Genomic DNA, 22,747 nt, shown 5'->3' with positions numbered 1-22,747 from the left:
GTGGGATAAAACTCCCCGTCATTCTCTAGATGTGACAAGCTGCTAAAGGGGGAGCCAGCGACTTCTCCTCTGAGGTGGGCGGGAGGAGAAAGAAATCTGCCAGTGCTGGCAGGGGAGGAGACCCGCCTTGTGTTAAGTATCAACTATATTAGCAATTTTTTAGATAAATATTGTACGAACTAATGTGAGCAAAGTGTTTAGTGATCAAACATAGATGTATAATTTTGTACAGGTTCAGAAATTCGCGGTTTGTACACCAGTAATATAGATAAATATTCAAGCAGGATATTGAAACATTGCATACCGTGAACGTGAACATGAATTCTTCGAGATACTCTATTGCCAATAGTACAATGGTATGATCCGCTGTGTTCCAAACCATTGACTTTAATGTTATGCGGAGCTTCCAAACTTATCAGCCTCACTGAATGGATCCTTCTGCTTTCTTTGTAAAATGTAAAGACTTTATGAATGAAAACGTAGCAATTGCACCGACAGGTCAATTTCAGAATATCTCCTTCCCAAACCGTATGCGGGTCTACATGTAAGGTCACAGCGCTATCTACTGTTGGGAGCAAAGTTTCACGGTTTTAGTTTATCCTCAGCTTAACTCACTCTAAGAACTGCTTCTAAAGCAAACTGAATATACTTGACACGTTATATAACTTATTTCCGAAAATCGAGTTTCGCTGTACCTGTTCCTACCTCCAACCTTAATCACAACTCCAATACTGTCAGGGACAAATAACAAACAGAATGGAAGCAGTGGTCAGTTGGTGTTGAATTTACTGATGGTTGTATTTGGAGTTTATTAATATCACTCTCCTCATGTAGCGCTTCCCTATCATTTGTCCCAGCTCTTCTTAGCTTGGAAGTAGATTGGTAACAGCTGGTACCCAGATTCTTCCCAGATTTCTGGGAAATGAACTGAATACTGAAATTGAGACATGTCACGGGAAGTGAACAAGTATGTGGAGGCTGTGTGGGGTGTAGATATCAACAACCAACTAATTTTCCATGTGATTTTATTGTGGACTTAACTTCACTTCCCATCATCTCAGTGAATGGAAATGCCACCACTAAGGCCAGAGATTTTGCAATTTAACATAATCTGTAGTTTTCCACATAACAAGTTTGTTAACAAAGTTTAAGCCCAAGGGATAAAACAGGCGGTAGCTGCATGGATGCAACATTGGCTAAGGCATATAAAACAGGGAGCTGTGGTGAATGGCGGTTTTCTGGACTGGAGGGATGTTTACGGTATGATAGCAAAATACTGCAGATTTTGGAAATCCGAAATAACAACAGAAAATGCTGGAAAAACTCAGCAGTTTCGTTTCCCAGGGTCCAGTAGTAGGACCACTGCTGATTATGAAATACATTAAATATTTGGACAAGGGGTTACAGGGCACAATTTCATTACTTGCAGATATCTTGCAACTTGTTATTGTAGCCAAAAGTGAGGAAGACAATAATCGACTTCAAGATGACATAGACAGGTTCGAAGAACGGCATATGGAATTCAATGCAGAAAAGTGGGAGGTAATACATTTTGGTAGCAATAATGGTACAAAGGGACAGGGGGATGTTACTGCGAATCAGGCAGATATAGGGACCCAGGAGTTGGAGGAGCCTCAGCCTTTGCAATTGTCCAACATGTTTGAGGTTCTTGCGGCCTGTATGGATGAAAGCTGTGGCTGCAGGGTGGATGAGCAAACAGATCATGGCAAAGAGGTAGATGAAGCCATTCAAGTGGGGGAGTTAATAAGAATGTAGTGGTAATTGGGGACAGCAGAGTCAGGGGGATAGATACATTTCTCTGCGGCCAAGAGCGAGAGACAAGACAGATCTGTTGCCTGCCCAGTGCCAGGGTTCGGGACATCTGCACTGGGCTGGAATAGAACTTGCAGTGGGAGGGGGCGGAGTCAGTGTTCGTGGTCCATGTAGGTACCAACGACATTGTAGAACTAGGAAAGAGGTTCTGCTGAGACACTAGGTGACTAGGGGGGTGGATGAGGGAAATGCTGTGGATGTGGTTTACATGGACTTCAGTAAAGCTTTTGACAAGGTCCCGCATAGGAGACTGGTCAAGAAGGTAAGAGCCCATGGGATCCAGGGTGCCTTGGCGCGTTGGATCCTAAACTGGCTGAGTGGCAGGAGGCAGAGGGTGATGGTCGAAGGTTGCTTTTGTGACTGGAAGCCTGTGTCCAGTGGGGTACCTCAGGGATCGGTGCTGGGTCCCTTGTTGTTTGTGATCTACATAAATGATTTGGATGAGAATGTAAAAGGTATGATCAGTAAGTTCGCAGATGACACGAAAATTGGTGGGGTGGTAAATTGTGAGGAGGAAAGCCTCAGGCTACAGGACGATATAAACGGGTTGGTCAGATGGGCGGAAAAGTGGCAAATGGAATTTAACCCTGAAAAGTGCGAGGTGATGCATTTTGGACGGACAAATAAGGCAAGGGAATACACAATGAGTGGTAGGACGCTAGGAAGTACAGAGGGTCAGAGGGACCTTGGTGTACATGTACATAGATCCCTGAAGGCAGCGGAACAGGTAGATAAGGTGGTTAAAAAGGCATATGGGATACTTGCCTTCATTAGCCGAGGCATAGAATATAAGAGCAGGGAGGTTATGATGGAGCTGTACAAAACGCTGGTGAGGCCACAGCTGGAGTACTGTGTGCAGTTCTGGTCGCCTCACTATAGGAAGGATGTGATTGCTTTGGAGAGGGTGCAGAGAAGATTCACCAGGATGTTACCTGGGATGGAGCGCCTCAGCTATGAAGAGAGGCTGGACAGGCTGGGGTTGTTTTCCTTGGAGCAAAGAAGGCTGAGGGGGGACCTGATTGAGGTGTACAAAATGATGAAGGGCATAGATAGGGTAGATAAAGAGGAACTTTTCCCCTCAGTAGGGGGGTCAATAACAAGGGGGCATAGATTCAGGGTAAGGGGCAGGAGATTTAGAGGGGATTTGAGGAGGAACTTTTTCACCCAGAGGGTGGTTGGAATGTGGAACGCACTGCCTGAAAGGGTGGTAGAGGCAGGAACCCTCACAACATTCAAGAAGCATTTGGATGAGCACTTGAAATGCCATTGCATACAAGGCTATGGACCAAATGCTGGAAAATGGGATTAGACTGGACAGGGATGGAAGGGCGGCGCAGACACGATGGGCCGAAGGGCCTCTTTCTGTGCTGTAAAACTCTATGACTCTATGACTATGACTATGAGCAGCTAGGGTCTAAATTAAAAAGCAGAACCTCAATGGTAATAATGTCTGCATTATTACCTGAACCACGAGCAAATTGACATAGGATAAATAAAATTTGAGAGGTGAATGCGTGGCATAAGGTCTGGTGTGGGAGAAATGGGTTACACTTCCTGAGGCACTGGCACCAGTACTAGGGGCGGTTGAGAGGGCTTTAAAATTAATATTGGGGACATGGTTTCAAAATTGGGAAGATGTGGTAATTCAAAGATTAGAGACAAGGCAATAGAGAAAGGAAATAATGTGGGATAAGATAAACAGTCCATGACAGGAAGGGATAGAGAGGACAAATCAAGAGTAAATCAACAGATAAGGCTAGACATTACAAAATAATAAAAGGACAAAATTAAAGGCTCTGCATTTAAATGCACGTAGCATTCAAAACCAAACAGATGAACTGATAGCGCAAATAGAAATAAAGAAACATGATCCAATAGGTGTCATGAATCTTATCTCTTGCTGCAGTTGTACAGGGCCTTGGTGAGACCACACCTTGAGTATTGTGTGCAGTTTTGGTCGCCTTTCCTGAGGAAGGACGCTCTTGCCATGGAAGGAGTGCAGCAAAGAATCACCAGGCTGATACCTGGGATGGCAGGAATGACGTATGAGGAGAGATTGTGTCGATTGGGCTTATACTCACTGGAGTTTAGAAGATTGAGAGGGGATCTCATCGAAACCTATGAAATTCTGTCAAGCCTGGACAGACTAGATAAAGGAAGGATGTTTCTGATGGCCGGGGATTCCAGAACCAGGGGTCATAGTCTAAGGATAAGGGGTAAGCCATTTAGGACTGAAATGAGGAGGAATTTCTTCACCCAGAGAGTGGTGAACCTGTGGAATTCTCTGCCACAGAGGGCGGTGGAGGCCAGTTCATTAAGTATATTCAAGAAAGAGTTGGATATATTTCTTAAGGCTAAAGGGATCAAGGGATATGGGGAGAAGGCAGGGACCGGGTACTGAATTTGGATGATCAGCCATGATCTCATTGAATGACGGAGCAGGCTCGAAGGGCCGAATGGCTTACTCCTGCTCCTATCTTTTATGTATCTATGACTCATGAAGTAACACTGGGTGGCCAGCTGGTGGTGCCGTCCAAAGAGTAAAAATACTCGGGCGTGGGCCCAGCTTGCTCAGGATGTTTCTGTAACCAGGAATTAATGATGTAACTAGAAATCTCATGGTTTTGAAACAGTTGATTAAAGCCTTGTTATATACTCAAACCAAGTGCTCAGTAGTCTTTTTACATCAATAGCCATTACAGGAACATGGCTGCAAAATGGCGGAGATTGGGACCTGAAAATTGAAGGTTGCATGACATTTAGGAAGGACAGGAAGGTGGGAAAAGGTGGAGGGGTGGTTCTGTTAATTATTGATGGTATTAGCACAATAGAGAGGGATGACATAAGTTGAGCAAACCAGGATGTAAAAGCTGGTTGGGTAGAGCTGAGAAATAATAATGGCAAGAAGTCACTTGCAGGGTTGGTATACAGGCCCGCCAACAGTAACCACATGGCAGGATGGAGTATAAAGGAATAAATAATGGGAGCTTATCAGAAGAGGACGGCAATAATCATGGCGGATTTTAATCTGTATATAGACCAGAAAAATCAGATGGGCAAAGGTACCATAGATGAGGAGTTCATGGAATGTTTTCGGGATAGTTTCTTCCAACAGCACGATCTGGAGCCAACCAGACAGCAGGCTATACTAGACCTGGTATAGTGCAATAAGATAGGATTAATTAATGGCCTCATATCAAAGACGCCCCTAGGTAGCAGCGATCTTAATATGACTGAATTTTACATTCAGTTTGACAGAGAGAAGAGTGGGTCCAGGACAAGTATTTTAACCTTAAATAAGGGCAATTATGTCGGTATGAAAGCAGAGCTAGCTAAAATGAACTGGCAAATTAGGTTAAGGGACAGTTAATAGAGTTACAGGGGCAGACATTTAAGGGGATACTTCAAAATACACAGAATATATACATTCCAACAAGAAAGAAAAATTCCAAGGGGAGGACACACCATCCGTGGTTAACTAAAACAGTTAAAGATAGTATTAAAATTAAAGAAAAAGCATATAATTGCACAATGATGGGTGGCAGGTCAGAAATTTGGACAGAATAGAAGAAACAGCAAAGAATGACTAAAAGATTAATAAGGAGAGACAAATTAGAGTCAGAGAGAAAGCTGGCTAGCAATATAAAAAGATAGTATGAGTTTCTATAGATATTTTAAACAGAAAATAGTTAACATGAGCGTTCGTCCTATAAAAAGTCAGTCCGGGGAATTAATAATGGAAAATAAGGAGATGGCAGTTGAATTGAACAAGCATTTTGCATCGGTCTTCACTATAGATGATTAAAGTAACATCCCAGAAATAGCTGGATATCAGGAAATGGAATGGAGGTAGGAACTCAAGAAAATTATAATCACCAGGGAAGTGGTACTGAGCAAATTGTTTGGGGCTGCGGCTGACATGTCCCCAGGTCCTGATGGACTTCATCCAAGGATCTTAAAAGAAGTGGCTAGTGAGATAGTTGATGCATTGGTTTTAATTTTCCAAAATTCTGTAGATTCGGCGAAGGTTCCATTAGATTGGAAAATGGCGAATGTAACTCCTTTATTCAAAAAGGGAGGGAGACAGAAAGGAGGAACTACAGGCCAGTTAGCTTTACGTCTGTCATAGGGAAGATGTTAGAAGCTACTATTAAAGACGTTATAGCAGGGCACTTAGAAAAGTTCAAATTAATCAGGCAGTCAACATGGTTTTGTGCAAGGGAAATCATTTTTAACCAATTTATTGGAGTTCATTGAGGAAGTAACATGTGCCGTAGATAAAGGGAACCGGTAGATGTACTGTACTTAGTTTTCCAGAAGGCGTTTGATAAGGTGCCACATCAAAGGTTATTGCGAAAATGAACGCGCATTGTGTAAGGTGTATCATGTTGGCATGGATAGAAGATTGGCTGGCTAACAGGAATCCGGCAGTAGGCAAAAATTAGTCATTTACTGATTGGCAAAATGTAACGAATAGTGTGCCACAGGGATCAATCCTGGGGCCTCAACTTTTTACAATTTATAGACATGACTTGGATGAAGGGACCAATGGTATGGTTGCTAAATTTGCTGACGACACAAAGATAGGTAGGAAAGTAAATTGTGAAGAGGACATCAGGAGGCTACAAAGGGATATAGATAGCTTACGTGAGTGGGCAAAGATCTGTCAAATGGAGTATAATGTGGGGAAAATGTGATGTTGTCCATTTTGGCAGGAAGAATAAAAAAGAAGCATTTTATCTAAATGGTGAGATATTGCAGAGCTCTGAGATGCAGAGGGATCTGGGTGTCCTAGTGCATCAATCGTAAAAGTTTACTATGCAGGTATAGCAATTAATTAGGAAAGCTAATACAATGTTATCATTTATTCTGAGTGGAATTGAATACAAAAGTAGGGAGGAGGTTATGCTTCAGTTATACAGGGCATTGGTGAGACCACATCTGGAGCATTGTGTACAGTATTGGTCTCCTTATTTAAGGAAGGGTGAAAGTGCGTTGGAAGCAGTTCAGAGAAGGTTTACTAGACTAGTACCTGGAATGGACGGCTTTTCTTATGAGGAAAGTTTGGACAGGCTAGGCTTGTATCCACTGGAGTTTAGAAGATTAAGAGGTGACTTGATTGTAACATATAAGATCCTGAGGGGACTGGATAGGTTGGATGTGGATAGGATGTTTCCTCTTGTGGGAGAATCTAGAACTAGTGGTCACTGTTCAAAAATAAGGGGTTGACCGTTTGAGACAGAGATGAGGAGAATTTTTTCTCAGAGAGTGTCGTGAGTCTTTGGAACTCTCTTCCTCAGAGGGAGGTGGAAGCAGAGACTTTGGATATATTTAAAGCAGAGGTAGATAGATTCTTGGTAAGCAAGGGGGTGAAAAGTTATCGGGGGTGGGCTGGAATGTGGAGTAATCGGATCAGCCATGATCTTACGAAATGGCGGAGTAGGCTCGAAGGGCCAAATGGAATACTCTTGCTTCTAATTCATATGTTCGTATGTTAAAGAGGGTGCAAGAACAGATTGTTGGTGCACAAATCTTTGAAGGTTAATAAACCACTTAATAAAGCATATGGGTACCTGGGCTTTACAAAGTGAGACATAGATCACCACCGTCAGGAAGCTAAGCTAAACCTATACAAAACACCAGTCCGGTCCTAGCCTGGAGTTTTATGTCCTGGATGAGTTCATGAAATGCATTCGAGAGAGTGTCCAGGGAAAATATGACGTGGAATCAACCAGCGAAGAGGTTATTTTTGATCTTGTCTTGTGTGATGTGACAGGTTATATTAATAATCTGATCACAAGGGACATTCTCAGGAAGCATGACCATCATATGATAGAGGCCCGGATGCTGCATGTCCAGTGCTGGTGAAGGCATGGACTAGGCCATTGAAAGCCTTGTAAAAGGCACCTCAAGTTCCTGTTTTCCGCATGTGCTGCACATGTGCAAAAACCTGGAATTTCCGTTCTGTCAAAGTTCGACTTGACAGATCCTCCAACCGAACGGAAAATCAACTTATTTGGCGCAGGTTGGGGCAATTTCACAGAATCACAGAATCACAGAAACCCCACAGTGCAGATAGAGGCCATTTCGGCCCATCGAGCCTGCACCGACACATATCCCACCCGATCCCCGTAACCCCTACACCAACACATATCCCACCCTATCCCCGTAACCCCACGTATTTAATCCCCCTAACACTAAGGGTCAATTTTATCATAGCCAATCAACCTAACCCGCACATCTTTGGACTGTGGGAGGAAACCGGAGCACCCGGAGTAAACCCACGCAAACACGGGGAGAATGTGCAAACTCCACACAGACAGTCGCCCGAGGCCGGATTCGAACCCGGGTCCCTGGCGCTGTGAGGCAACAGTGCTAACCACTATGCCACCGTGCTGCTATTTGTCCAACTATTGCCCAGAAAAAGACTATAAAACCTTACACCTGGTAAAAGCAGGCTTAGCATCTACTTTCACCAGTGTAAGGATTAATATAAATATTAAATCAAATAATTAACAGTAAAAAAACTCATCCACAAACATTTAAAATTATTTTACGTAAATTGTGGCCAGGATTAAAATAATTTAAATTATTTATGAAGAAAATTATTTTTTTATTCTAAATGCTTCATTAAAGAGACTTTTAATTAAATGTGAAAATGGGAACATTTATTTTTATTAGAATTGTGTATCTTATTTAATTAATTCTTGATACCTCATGTGATAATGGGAATTCCGAAATTGAATCCCAATAAGCAGGTGTGCAATCCTCCATTCTGATCGGAGGACCGTGCACACGTGATCCCAGGATTGCTTCCGAACTCCCTGTGCACCTGGGATCCGCAGATCCGAATTGTTTTCAGGTAGATGGCATACTCTGAAGGTACGCTTTTGACCGCAAATTCTGGCTAAGAATTTCACATTGAGTTCGAGAGAGATGTACTTAAGTCCGAAGCTCGAGCATTAAACTTAAATAAAGCCAATTTTATAGATGTGAGGAGCGAGTTGGATAAGGAATATTGGGAAATTACATTAAAAGGTATGACAGTAGATAACCAATGGCGAATACAAAAAGAAATATTTCTTATTTGCAATAAATATACATTCACTGCAGAAATTACAACTCCAACACAATAGCGAACCATCCATCGTTAAAAAAAAGTTAACTGTAGTATTTTATTTAAATAATGCTGCCAGGAATGGTAGTAAGCCTCAGGATTTGTAAAGTTCAGGAAACCAGTAAAGGATGACCAAAAATTATGAAGAGGAAGAAAGTATAACATTGGAGTAAACTAGCAAGAAATATGAAACCAGATTGTAAGAGGTTTTACAAGTATGTAAAAATGAAGAGAGCAGCGAAAAGTAATTTTGGGTCCCTCAGATGCTGGGAGACAAAAATTACAATGGGGCTTAAGGCTATGACAGAGAAGCTAAACAAATATTTTGTCACTTTCTTCAGAGTGGAAGACACAAAAACACACCAGAAATATTGGAGAATGAAGGGTCCAATTAGAGGGAGAGGAACTTAAAATAAACAATATTAGTAAAGAAAAAATACTGGAGAAATTAATGGTACAAAAAGCCGACAGCTTCCCTGGACCTGATGGCAAACGTCCTAGGGTTCCAAAAGGGTTGGCTGCAGAGATAGTGGATGCATTTTATGTCCTCTTCCAAAATTCGCTAGATTCTGGAAAGGTACCAGTGGATTGGAAAGTAGCAAATGTAACACAGCAATTCAAGAAATGAGGGAGAGAGAAAAAAGGGAACTGCAGGCCAATTAGCTCTAATCAGTATTCGGCAAAACTGCTGGAATACATTATAAGGGAAAGGTAACAGGGGACTTAGAAAATCAGAATATGGTTAGGCAGAGTCAACATGGTTTTATGAAAGGAAAATCGTGTCTGACATCCTGTAGATATTCATCAGAAGCATTCATTCAAAAAATTGTATTATCATCAATAATGAAGTTTACATTCATCCTACCTTGTATGGTCCTGCGATGAGTAATGTGTACTGCAAAATAGAAAAAAAATGATATACATTTCACCACTGTGACCAACATCATGTTTCATCGAAGCTGTGTAAGGCTGCTAAATATAGGAATGAAACTGGGAGTGAAATTCGACTTCCGCAGGGAAGTAAAATAAGCAGTATGGCAATTACCACCAGTTTATACGCACCACCAGATATTCAATTCTATTACGAGCATACAAACAATGACGGACAGGTAAAGAGCCTATGGTTCATCTAGCCTGTCCCACACAATTGTAACACCTTTTGGATCACAATATAAACACCTCCACCCCAACCGTAAATATTTGATTTCCTGGGAGAGGCTAACAGTCAGGTAAAACAAAGGCCAATTTTAAGATAAAGATCTGGTAAACTCCACTCCGACCCACCTAGGCAATCGAAACTAGTGCAGGGGAACACTCTGCCCCTGAATTACATGCAGCACCCCTACTTGTAAGAGTTGATGACTGCCCCAGATAGAAACAGGTCAGTTGTAATAATTGGAAAATATTAATATGTCAAATTATTTCAATTTTACCTTCTCACGAACAAAGAGGAATATTTTGCTGGTGATCCTAATGTTCTAATCATAATAATAATCATAATCAACTTTATTGTCATTGTTAGTGCAAAAGTGCAGTACAACGAAATGTAGGCTTGCGGCTCCTGAGAGTGTACATTTAGATTAAGACATTTAAACATTCAACATTCATTTGGCTTGTAATACATTAACATAAACATAACCATAATAAAGTGCATTGGCAGATGTGCAGGCTTTAGAGTTTATTTGTGGAGTTCAGTAGGATGACGGCCCTGGGAAAGAAGCTGTTCCTAAATCTGGTCGTTCGGGTGCGAATGCATCTGTAGCGTCTCCCAGATGGCAGGAGGGCGAACAGACTGTGGCTGGGGTGTGTAGGGTCATTGATGATGGTCCGTGACCTCCGTAAACAGCGTTTCTGGTATATGTGCTCTATGGTCGGTAGCCGGGTGCCATGGATTAAATGGAAAATTTACTGCCAGGTCAAAGGAAAATGCCAAAGATTGAAATGATTCATTATTCTGAGAGCCACTGGGAGGTATTGCTCTGTAAGAACAACGGAGCATAACTTGCAATTATACGTTGACCAAATAGGATGGAAATCAGGAAGCAGTTTTTCACACAATGGGTAGTGAGAATCTTCAACTCTCTCCCAAAAACGGCTGTAGACTCTTGGGTTCAATCTGAGCTTTCAAGGCTGTGATCGATTGGTTTCAGACAATTAAGGGCATCAAGGGATAGTGAGCAAAAGCGGGTAAATGTGGTTCAGGTACAGTTCAGCCATGATATAATTGAATGGCAGAGCATGCTTGAGGGGCTGAATGCCATGCTCCTGTCCCTATCTTCCTGTCATCACCATCACACAATTATTGCCTGGGATGCCACTATTGCTCGTGAAGACAGAACATTCTGAAGGGGGAGGGGGATCAGCCAGTTGTCGTGGTACATGTAGGTACCAACGATGTAGGTAAAAAGAGGGAGGAGGTCCTACAAGCTGAATTTAGGGAGTTAGGAGCCAAATTGAAAAGTAGGACCTCAAAGGTAGTAATCTCTGGATTGCTACCAGTGCCACGAGCTAATAAGTTTAGAGAGAGTAAGATAGATAAGCTAAATACGTGGCTTGAGCAGTGGTGCAAGGGAGAGGGATTTAAATTCTTGAGGCATTGGAACCAGTTCTTGGGGAGGAGTGACCTGTACCAAGGGGACGGTCTACACCTGAACTGTGAGGGAGCCGATGTCCTCGGGGTAATATTTTCTAGGGCGGTTCGGGAGGATTTAAACTAATTTGGCAGGGGGATGGGAACCTAGATAGTGGAAAAGAGGGAAGTCATATGAAGTCAGAAATAGATGGTAGAAAGGTGAGAAGCAATAAGCAAAGGAGAGAAACACAAAGGGCCAAACTAATTCATAATGAGAGTGTGAAAAAAGCAAGCCTGAAGGCTTTGTATCTTAATGCTAGAAGCATTAGGAACAAGGTGGATGAATTAGTTGTGGAAATAGAGGTAAACAAGTATGATTTGATTGGGATTACAGAAACGTGGCTGCAGGGTGGGCAAGGCTGGGAACTTAACATCCAGGGATATACAATATTTAGGAAGGATCGGCAAAAAGGTAGGGGAGGTGGGGTAGCATTGCTGGTAAAGGAGGGGATTAATGCAATGGAAAGGAAGGATATTAACTCGGATGAAACGGAATCTGTATGGGTAGAAATGAGAAATAGCAAGGGGAGGAAAACGTTAGTGGGTGTGATATATAGGCCTCCAAATAGTAATATGGAGGTGAGGGAAGGCATAAAAAGGGAAATTAGAGAAGCGTGCGATAAGAGCACAGCTGTCATCATGGGTGACTTTAATTTACATATTGATTGGACTACCCAAATTAGTAAAAATTCTGAGGAGGAGGAATTCCTGGAATGTTTTTGGGACGGTTATCTGGACCAATATGTCGAGGAGTCGACTCGAGATCAGGCCATTTTAGACTGGGTATTGTGCAATGAGAAGGGACTTATCAACAATCTTCTTGTACGAGGCCCCTTGGGTCAGAGCGATCATAATATGATTGAGCTCTCAGTCGAGATGGAGAGTGAGGAAATTGAATCAGAGACTAAGGTCCAGAACTTAAATAAAGGGAATTACGAGGGTATGAGACGGGAATTGGGTAAGATTGATTGGGTGGTGTTTCTGGGGGGATTGACAGTGGATAGACAATGGCAAGCATTCAAAGATAGAATGGAAGAATCCCAGAACATGTTTATACCGGTTTGGCATAAAAATAAACCTAAAAAGGTGGCTCAACCGTGGATAACGAGGGAAATTAGGGACAGCATAAAATCAAAAAAAAGGGCATATCAACTGGCAAAAAAAAGCACCAGACCGGAAGATTGGGGGCAGTACAGGATACAGCAAAAGAGGACAAAGGGATTAATCAGGAAGGGGAAAATAGAATACGAAAGTAAACTTGCAGCAAACATAAAGACAGACTGCAAAAGCTTTTATCGGTATATCAGGAGGAAAAGACTGGTAAAATCCCAAGTCGGTCCCTTGCAGTCCGATTCGGGAGAATATATAATGGAGAATAAGGAAATGGCAGACCAATTAAACTCATACTTTGATTCTGTATTCACAAAGGAGGACACAAATAACCTCCCAGGAATATCGGCAAACATAATGAGAGGGAGGAGCTGACAGAAATTAGTATCTCTAGGGATATGGTGTTGGGTAAGTTGAGGGGACTGAAGGCCGACAAATCCCCGGGGCCTGATAAACTACATCCTAGGGTACTTAAGGAGGTGGCCCTGGAGATAGCAGATGCTCTAAGGATCATCTTCCGGAACTCCATTGATTCGGGAACAGTACCCGTGGATTGGAGGGTAGCTAATGTTACCCCAATATTTAAAAAGGGGGGTAGAGAGAAAGCAGGGAATTATAGACCAGTAAGCCTTACATCGGTTGTGGGCAAAATGCTAGAGTCCATTATTAAGGATAAAATAGCGGAGCACTTGACAAATGGGGAAAGGATCGGACAGAGTCAACATGGATTTACAAAGGGTAAATCGTGTTTGACTAATCTGCTGGAATTTTTTGAGGAAGTAACTGGTAAAATAGATGGGGGAGAGCCAGTGGATGTGGTGTACCTTGACTTCCAGAAAGCCTTCGATAAGGTTCCACACAAAAGATTATCATGCAAAATTAAGGCTCATGGGATTGGGGGCAAAGTATTAACGTGGATAGAGAACTGGCTGGCGGATAGAAAACAGAGAGTTGGAATAAACGGCTCGTTTTCGGAGTGGCAGGCAGTGACCAGCGGGGTGCCGCAAGGATCTGTCCTGGGACCCCAGCTGTTCACAATATATATAAATGATCTGGATCAGGGAATTGGATGCAATATTTCCAAATTCGCTGATGACACTAAACTAGGAGGAGGGGTGGGCTCTGATGAGGATGTCAGGAGGCTACAGTGCGATTTGGACAGGTTGGGGGAATGGGCGGATACGTGGCAGATGCACTATAATGTGGATAAATGCGAGGTTATCCACTTTGGGGGTAAAAACAGGAGGGTAGATTATTATCTAAATGGCAATAGATTGGGAGATGGGGAAGTGCAGAGGGACCTGGGTGTTCTTGTGCACCAGTCACTGAAAGAGAGCATGCAGGTGCAACAGGCGATTAAGAAGGCAAATGGTATGTTGGCCTTCATATCAAGGGGGTTCGAGTATAGGAATAGGGATACCTTACTACAGCTGCACAAGGTGCTGGTGAGACCGCATCTGGAGTATTGTGTACAGTTTTGGTCGCCCCATCTGCGGAAGGATGTTCTTGCCATGGAAAGAGTGCAGCGGCGATTCACCAGGCTGATACCTGGAATGGCGGGAATGACCTACGAGGAGAGATTGAATAGTTTGGGCTTGTACTCACTGGAGTTTAGAAGATTGAGAGGGGATCTCATCGAAACATATAAAATTATGGCAGGCCTGGACAGGCTGAATTCAGAGAGAATGTTTCCAATGGCAGGGGAGCACAGAACCAGGGGCCACAGTCTAAAAATAGCGGGCAAATCATTTAAAACAGAGATGAGGAAGAATTTCTTCACTCAAAGAGTGGTGAGCCTGTGGAATTCCCTGCCACAGAGGGCTGTGAAGGCTAATTCAATAAATATTTTCAAGAGAGAATTGGATATATTTCTGAAGGCTAAGGGGATTAAGGGTTACGGAGAAAAGGCGGGGACGGGGTACTGAACTGGTAAGATCAGCTAAGATCTCAGACGAAGATCAGCCATGATCTCATTGAATGGCGGAGCAGTCTCGAAGGGCCGAATGGCCTACTCCTGTTCCTATCTCTATGTTTCTATGTTTCTATAACAAAGCAGCTGGCAGCAGACAGCTTTGTCACGCCTCAGTCCACAGGAATCACACTACTAAGGCAATGCATGTTGCTGCAAACTTTGCAAAAAATAATTGCAAATGGATCACTGGTCAATGCAGATGTATCTGTGATCATTGCTCAACATGTAGAACCTCAGACATTTGTCCCGCTAGGATTCAATAGGGTGAATATTTTTGGTATTCAATTTGACCAATATTTTCCACAAAGTGAGCTTTATGTGCTGTGCAACAAATGAAACATGGGGACCATTATAAGCTCAGAAATAAACCACTTAAGGATAAGATCATTAAAGATCTACCGCATTAAGCTGTGGAACTAGCTGTGGCTAAAATGGCTCCACAACTAACTTCGAATTATTAATATAGATGAGATTCTGGTAAAAGAGTCGTCACTACATTAAAGATGCAAATCATGTGTTTGTTCCTGTTTTCAGCATCTGTGGTGCAGTGGTGAACAAGAATGCAGAGCGCTGACATTAGCTACTCACAGGAAGGCACTTTTTTTTTAATTCATTCCTGGGATGAATGTATTGTCCATCCCTAATTGCCCGAGATAATTTTGGTGAGCCGCCTTGTTGAACCGCTGCAGTCCACATGGTGAATGTACTCCCACGGTGTTGTTAGATAGGGAGTTCCAGGTTTTTGGCCCAGCGACTATGAAGGAACGGCCGATATATTTCTAAGTCAGGATGGTGTGTGATTTGGAGAGGCACTTGATGGTGCCTGCTGCCCTGGTCACTCCAGGTGGTAGAACTCGTGGTTTTGGGAGGTGCAGTAAAAGAAGACTTGGTGAGTTGCTGCAGTGCATCTTGTAGATGGTAAACTCTGCAGCCACGGTACATCGGTGGTGGAGGGAGTGAATGTTTAAGGTGGTGGATGGGGAGCCAATCAAGCGGGCTGCTTTGTTCTGGATAGTGTCGAGCTTCTTGGGTGTTGTTGGAGCTGCACTCATCCAGGCAAGTGGAGAGTATTCCATCACACTCTTTACTTGTGCCTTGTAGATGGTGGAAAGATTTTGGGGAATCAGGAGGTGAGACACTCGCCGCAGAATACCCAGCCTCTGACCTGCTCTCGTAGCCACGGGAATTTTGTGGCTGGTCCAGTTAAGTTTCCGACTATGGCAACCCGCCAGGATGTTGAATTTTGAGGATTCGGCGATGGTAATGCCATTGAATGTCAAGATGTGGTGGTTAGACGCTCTCTTGTTGGACATAATCATTTGCTGGCACTTGTCTGGTGTGAATGTAATCGGCCCAATCCGGAATGTCGTCCAGGCCTTGCTGCATGCGGTCACAAATTTGTTTTATTTTCTATGGATTTGCAAAACGAACTGGACACTGCACAATCATCAGCGAACATCCGCAGTTCTGGCCTTATGATGGGGGGATGGTCATTGATGAAACGGCTGATGATGGTTTGGCCTAGGAGGCTGCCCTGAGGAACTCCTGCAGCAATGTCCTGGGGCTGAGATGATAGACCTCCAACAACCACAACCATCTTCCGTTGTACTAGGTATGACTCCAGCCAGTGGGGTTTCTTGCCACTGATTCCCATTGACATCAGTTTTACTATCACTCCTTGATGCCACACTCGGTCAGATGCTGCCTTGATATCAATCACAGTCACTCTCACCTCACCTCTGAAATTCAGCACCTTTGTCCATGTTTGGACAAAGGCTGCAATGAGGTCTGGAGCCGAGCGGTCCTGGCGGAAGCCAAACTATTTCATCTGTGAGCAGGCTACTCAGTAAGTGCCACCTGATAGCACTGTTGAAAACACCTTCCTTCACTTTGCTGATAATGAAGAGTTGACAGATGGGGCAGTAATTGTTCAGATTGGATTTCTCCTGTTTTTTGAGGACAGGACGTGCCTGAACAGTTTTCAACTTTGTCGGATAGATGCCAGTGTTGGCTAGAGACACGGCTATTTCTGCAGCACAAGTCTTCAGCATGATAGCCGGGATATTGACGGGGCCCACAGCCTTTGCTGTATCCAGTCATATCTTGATATCCTAGAATCATTGAATGATAGAAAGTTACAGCACGGAAGGAGGCCATTTCGGTCCATCGTGACCGTGCCGGCAACAAAGAGCTATCCAGCCTAATCCCACTTCCCAGCTCTTGGTCCGTAGTCCTCCAGGTTACAGCATCCCAAGTGCACATCCAAGTACTTTGTAAATGTGGTTAGGGTTCCTGCCTCTACCACTCTTTCAGGCAGTGAGTTCCAGATGCTCACACCACTCTGGGTTAAGAAATTTCCCCTCAAACCCCCTCTAAACCCTCCAGCAATTAATTTAAATCTGTGCCCCCTGCTTTTTGACACCTCTGCTAAGGGAAATAGGTCCTTTCTATCCACTTTATCTAGGCCCCTCATAAATGTATACTCCTCAATAAGGTCTACAGTCAGCCTCCTCTGTTCCAAGGAAAACAAACCCAGCCTATCCAGTCTTTCCTCATAACTAAGATTCTCTACTTCTGGCAACATCCTTGTAAATCTCCTATGTAACCTCTCTAGTGCAATCACATCTTTCCTGTAATGTGGTGATCAGAACTGCACGCAGTACTCTAGCTGAGGCCTAACTGACGTTTTATACAGTTGACGCATAACTCCACTGCTCTTTTTTGCAATGACACGGCAAATAAAGTGAAGCATTCCGTATGCCTTCCTAACCACCTTATCTACCTGGCCTGCTACTTTCATGGATCTGTGGACATGCACTCAAAGATACCTTTGTTCCTCTACACTACTCAGTGTCCTATCATTTACTGTGTATTCCCTTTCCTTTTTAGCCCTCCCCAAATGCATTACATCACACTTCTCTGGGTTGAATTCCATTTGCCACTGTTCTGCCCATCTGACCAATTTATTGATATCTTCCTGCAGTCCACAGCTTCCTTCTTCAGTATGAACAACACAGCCGATTTTAGTATCAGCTGCAAACTTCCTAATCATAACCCCTATATTCAAGTCTATATCATTGATATCTACCAAAAAACCAAGGGACCCACTACTGAGCCCTGCAGAACCACACTGGAAACAGCCTTCCAGTTACAAACACATTGGCCAGTAATTCCGGTCCCAATGCGTGAGTACGGATGGGGTACTCACGTGTGGGCCTGTTGGAAGTGCCAGATTTCAGCATGGACAGTGCATGAGCGGGAAACCGGCATTTCCTCCAAGGGGTTCAGAGATCCAACGCGTGCGCACAGGACTCTGCGCGCACGCGTTGAACTTCTTTCTTTTTGACAGATTTGCCCGTGCGCAAGGGTCTGAACTTTTTACACATATAAAAAGGAGGCGTAAGGAGTGGATTCTTGAAGGTAAGTGGTCTATTATTTAAAACTATAACATTTTTTCCACAGCTTCATTGTTTTTAAGGACTTTACAGTAAGGTAAGTTTATTTTTTGACCCGATTTCTTAAAAAATTATTTTTCAAAAATGTTATTAATTGTTTAAAATAGTTTTTTAAAGTTATTTATAGTTTATTTAATTATTGGGATTTTAATTTTTTTTTTTAAATTTAAACTAGTCTTTTGGGAGCCCGTACTTTTCATGAGTTTGACTGTCTTTATGATCAAACTCATGAATGATGTTTCCCCTCCCCTGTTTGGCTGCACAGTGCTCACCTGATCCCAGCCGGCACATCACAATCAATACGCCGCTGGATCAGGCAAGCACATCGCGCTGACATCTGAACCGGGCCAGTGGCAGCAATTCCAAGCAGGCCCAGGCTTAAGATGTCAGCGCGTCGGGTGAGTGCACATCGGGGGCTTGCACGCTCGGCAAGCACCCGATCCTAATTTCTGTCCCATTATGGCCCAGAGATTCGTGTCCATGGGTGAGTACGCACGAGGTACTCACCCATACGCCCGATGGAAGTGCCAGTTTCCTGCATGCACTGCACATGAGCGGGAAACCGGCACTTACTTTTCCCTCAATGAAGAGGTTCAGAGGTCGAACGCGTGCGCAGGAGAGACTGCGCGTGCACATTGAAGTAACGTTTTTTTTTTGCAGGTTTTCCCGGGGTGGTAAGCCTCCAGGAGTTAGATATTTAAAAAGCAGGGGCAAGGCCTGCTTTTTACATGGTAAGTGGTGAATTAATTAAAATTAAAACATTTTTTCCCACAGGTTTATTATTTTTAAATACTTTAAAGAAAGGTAAGTTTATTTTTAGCCCCGTTAGAGAATTTATTTTTTCAAAAATTTAAATTGTTTAAAATAGTTATGTCATGTAATTTATTGTTTATTTAAAAAATGTGATTTTTTATTAAATTTTTTTGAAGATTTAGTGATGTTTTGGGGCTTATAGTATTTATAGGTTGGAGAGCTCTTCCTGTCAAACTTATGAATGAAGCATTCCCTGCTCCGATTGGCTCCCCATGGCCCACTTGAGCCCAGTGGACGCATCAAACTAACTGCGCTCCTGGGATAGGCAAGCACTGCACGCCGGCAGTTGGAGGAGGCCCAGGATCAGAATTCCACTGGGGCCCACAGATCAACAGCCAGCGCACAAGGTAAGTGCAGGTCGGAGGCTTACATCCGCGGGAAGCTCCCAAACCGAATTTCTGGGCCATTACTCGCTATCTTCTCCCATATACCAGAAAATAAAACAAGCTGATCATATTGAATGTGCAAAGATGAGTTGAAAAATACGCCTGTCCTCTCTCACTGTCACTCTCTGTCGTGGACTCTTTGATTGTCAATATCTGACTGTCTCTGTCTACCTGTCTCTCTCTGTCCCTATCTGTTTGTCTCCCACTCTGCCGCGCTCTCTCTCTCTCTGCAGCTTTAGCTCTCCGCCTCCCTGTATGTTTTTCCATCTGTTTGTTTCTCTCCCCCTTCTCTGTCTCTCCCTCACCGACTCTCTCTCACTTTCCCGGTCTCCATCTGTTTGCCTGTAGATCTCTCGGCCTCACTTTCTCTCTGACTTGCCTTATGTCAGTGTCGCTGTCTGCATGTCGCTCTCTCTTGCTCTCTCTGTGTCTATTCGACTCTCTCATAATCTCTCTCTCTTTAGCTATCTGTCACCCTGCATGCTCTTTCTTTCTATCTGTGCCTCTCTTTCTCTGTCTATACCTCCCTGTCTCTCCCTTTCGTTCTCTGTCTCTGCCTTTCGTTGTCTGTCCCTCTCCGTCATCTGTGTGTGTCTCTTGCTGTATTTCTTTGACTCTGTCTCTCTCGTGTGTCTATCTTCCTCTTTCACTCTGACTCATTGACTGTCATCCCCCACCACTCACTGTATTTCTCTCTCTCTCTCTCGCTCTCTCTCTCTCGCTTTGACTCTATCTCGCTATCCCGGTCTCTCTCTGGATTTTTCGCAATCTATGTGTGTATGTTTATGTGTGTGTGATTGTGTGTATGTTTCTCCCTGTCTCTCGCTCTATACCTCTCTCTCTTTCTCTCTCAATTTCTTTATCTCTCTATGGCAGATGGTCAACAAGAAGCATGCTTCTGCCACGCAAAACCATGCACCAGAAAGCACACCGCAATTATTAATAGCAATTAGTCAGAGTGAAACAACTGAGCCAACGCTAACACCGGATATGAGGAGCATAAAAAGGTTAATTTTTTCTAATCAACAAAACTACAGCAATATGACACTTAAAGCGGTTTCTGCAGTTGAGACGAGGTATTTGCTAAACTAATAATAATTAGGCAGTTTCGAAGCAATGGTAAGTAGGATGCAACCTCTAATAGTAAAGGAGGAGCCCATTAGATGAGCAGGAAGATCCCGTTACCCTAATTAAACAACCTATTTATGTTGTTGCACTAAATTCTGATTAAAACTGAAGCACAGAAATTAAATTTCAAGGAATTTTAATTGAACATATGACCTTAATAAACTCTTAATATCAATTTAGCGTGGCACTGCCTTTTACAGAATGAGCCTTATTAACCTGAATCTAGATCCGCGGGGAATGACGCAGATTTTCAAAGGCACTGGAAATATTTGAGATTCACTTACAGAAGATCAGAATGCGACAGATGTGTTTCATTTCGAATGCGGGGGATCCGAGCAGATCTTCTCCTTCCCTCTGTGAAGATGCTCGCTTCGGATCAGCTTCCAGTTCCTTTTATCTGAAAAATGAAATTATAAAATCATACTGCACACAAGCAGGCCATTCAGCCCTTGCTGCCGTTGCCGGATCTACGAAAGAAATTGTCAATTGGTCCCACTCCCCTGCCCTGTCCCAGAAGAATTATATTTTATCCATTTGGAGCCAGTAGCGTGTCTTAAAGAGAGCAACAGCCAAATATAAAACAAACCCATGGATCATAATGCTCCTTGTTTCAATGCAGCTTCGGTTTAGTCAGATTTGGGTGAACATTTCCACTGAGCGCCAGCACAGATCGATTCCGTCAAACACAGAGCAACCTGTTCCCAATCGCTGGCTCTGCTTCACATTCCTGCTCCCGACAAATGTACCCGCCCACATTCAGCCGCTGGCACTGTTCTACTTTCTCAGTACCAAACGCCCGCACGCGCAGATCCCAAGACTGTACTTACGGGGAATGAGGAGACAGCGGCTGGAGCGAGTTCCCCGGGAGCAGTCTGCAAGTTGTGGAGCTCACTGCCCAGGCACCAGGCGTCTGCACACTGAGATCACTGTGACTTCTGACCACATTGGAGAAAAGAGGAAATTGAACCTGATGTGATGACGAATTCACCCTCACGCTGAAAAGTTAACTTAGCACTGTCAGTTTTTAAATACATTCTTATCAGAAGTGAACAGTTGGAATCCCAGCCAGAGACATCTCTGCAAACTGTTTTAAACATGATTTATTCTAACAGCAGCTTGCACTGTTAACACAGAGACTGGCCTGGTCTGTGACCCCAGGCTGAAGGCTTGTTTTTTCACAGACCTAGGGAAGCGGTCACCCCAGCTCTGTGTGTGTGGCCTGGAACAACGTTAGAGGGGGAACCGAGGTGAAGGGCTGAAACCAGTGGGAACTGTGACCACTGAACGTGTTTCACTCCGGCACCTTTAACCATTTAATTCGTGACAGTTTAACCCAGTGTTTAACAAAGAGGTGATTCAAATTACAAATTACTGAAGACTCAACACAGGCTAACCAATAGCGTCTACTTGAGCTGCCCAATCTAATCCCACTCTCCGGCTCACTCCAGGTAACAAAAACAACAATAACTTGCATTTATATAGCGCCTTTAACGTAGTAAAACTTCCCAAGGCGCTGTACAGGAGTATTTTAAGGCAATAAAAATTGACACCGAGCCACATAAGGATAAGTTAGGGCAGGTGACCAAAATCTTGATGAAAGAGGTAGGTTTTAAGAAGGAGGAAAGTGAGAGCCAGGCAGACAGGTTTGGGCAGGGAATATCGGAGCTTAGAGCCTAGGCAACAGAAGGCACGGCCACCAAAGGTAACTGTTAATATTCCTATAAAAAAACCAGCAATCCCATTATATTTTAGCATTACATTTTGGACTCTAGATAATGTTGCTATCTAATTGCAGACATGAAAATTAATTTAACATCTCAGCCATTCAGTGCTGACCATGACTTGCTGAAAATTTTCCAAGCAGGTTGTTTTTTTTTGTGGTGTAATATTTTATTTACTGAATATGTGTTGTATGAAACGATGAACTCTACCAGTGTCACCATGGGCAGATGTGTAAGCGTGTGACTAAAATGTGTAAGCAAAATAGTGAAGCCATTGCCTCCAAGTACTGACTGCATCTATACCGAATTACTGGCACAGGCCCATGATTTGGGAAGCTGTCCTATTGTTACAGGCCTATGATTGGTATCTATATTGTCCTACTGGTCTGTAATTAGTAAGTATACTATCCTCATGTTTGAGTAGTACTTAAGCTGTAATACAGATAAAGGCCTATGATTAGCACCTGCACTTTAAAAAGATACAGCTCTATAATTCATGCCAATTCCGTTCTACTCTATGATTCGTTTCTACACTGTACTACTGGTGCATGGCTATGGTTAGTCCGCATGCTGTTCTACT

General features: G+C 43.3%; 1 protein-coding gene across 1 annotated transcript in view; it reads right to left on the bottom strand.

The window, feature by feature from the left end:
* LOC147085002 (Fc receptor-like protein 2) overlaps positions 1-20,837 on the bottom strand; it is a 38,714-nt gene extending 17,877 nt beyond the window's left edge. The window contains exons 1-2 of the mRNA XM_085979399.1: positions 20,731-20,837; positions 9,816-9,845 (exon numbers count right to left, since the gene is read on the bottom strand). Of these exons, the coding sequence (XP_085835525.1) occupies positions 9,816-9,845; positions 20,731-20,761 (61 nt within the window). The 5' untranslated portion in view covers positions 20,762-20,837. The remainder of the gene's footprint in view (positions 1-9,815; positions 9,846-20,730) is intronic.
* Between the last annotated feature and the right edge of the window lie 1,910 nt (positions 20,838-22,747).

This window comes from Somniosus microcephalus, unplaced genomic scaffold (genome assembly GCF_052327205.1).
Source record: "Somniosus microcephalus isolate GS21.2 unplaced genomic scaffold, FLI_Smic_1.0 unresolved_chr9, whole genome shotgun sequence".
In the NCBI taxonomy this organism is placed as follows: domain Eukaryota; kingdom Metazoa; phylum Chordata; class Chondrichthyes; order Squaliformes; family Somniosidae; genus Somniosus; species Somniosus microcephalus.
The sequence above is the reverse complement of the archived record's forward strand: the minus strand, read 5'-3'. Positions and strand labels throughout refer to the sequence as shown.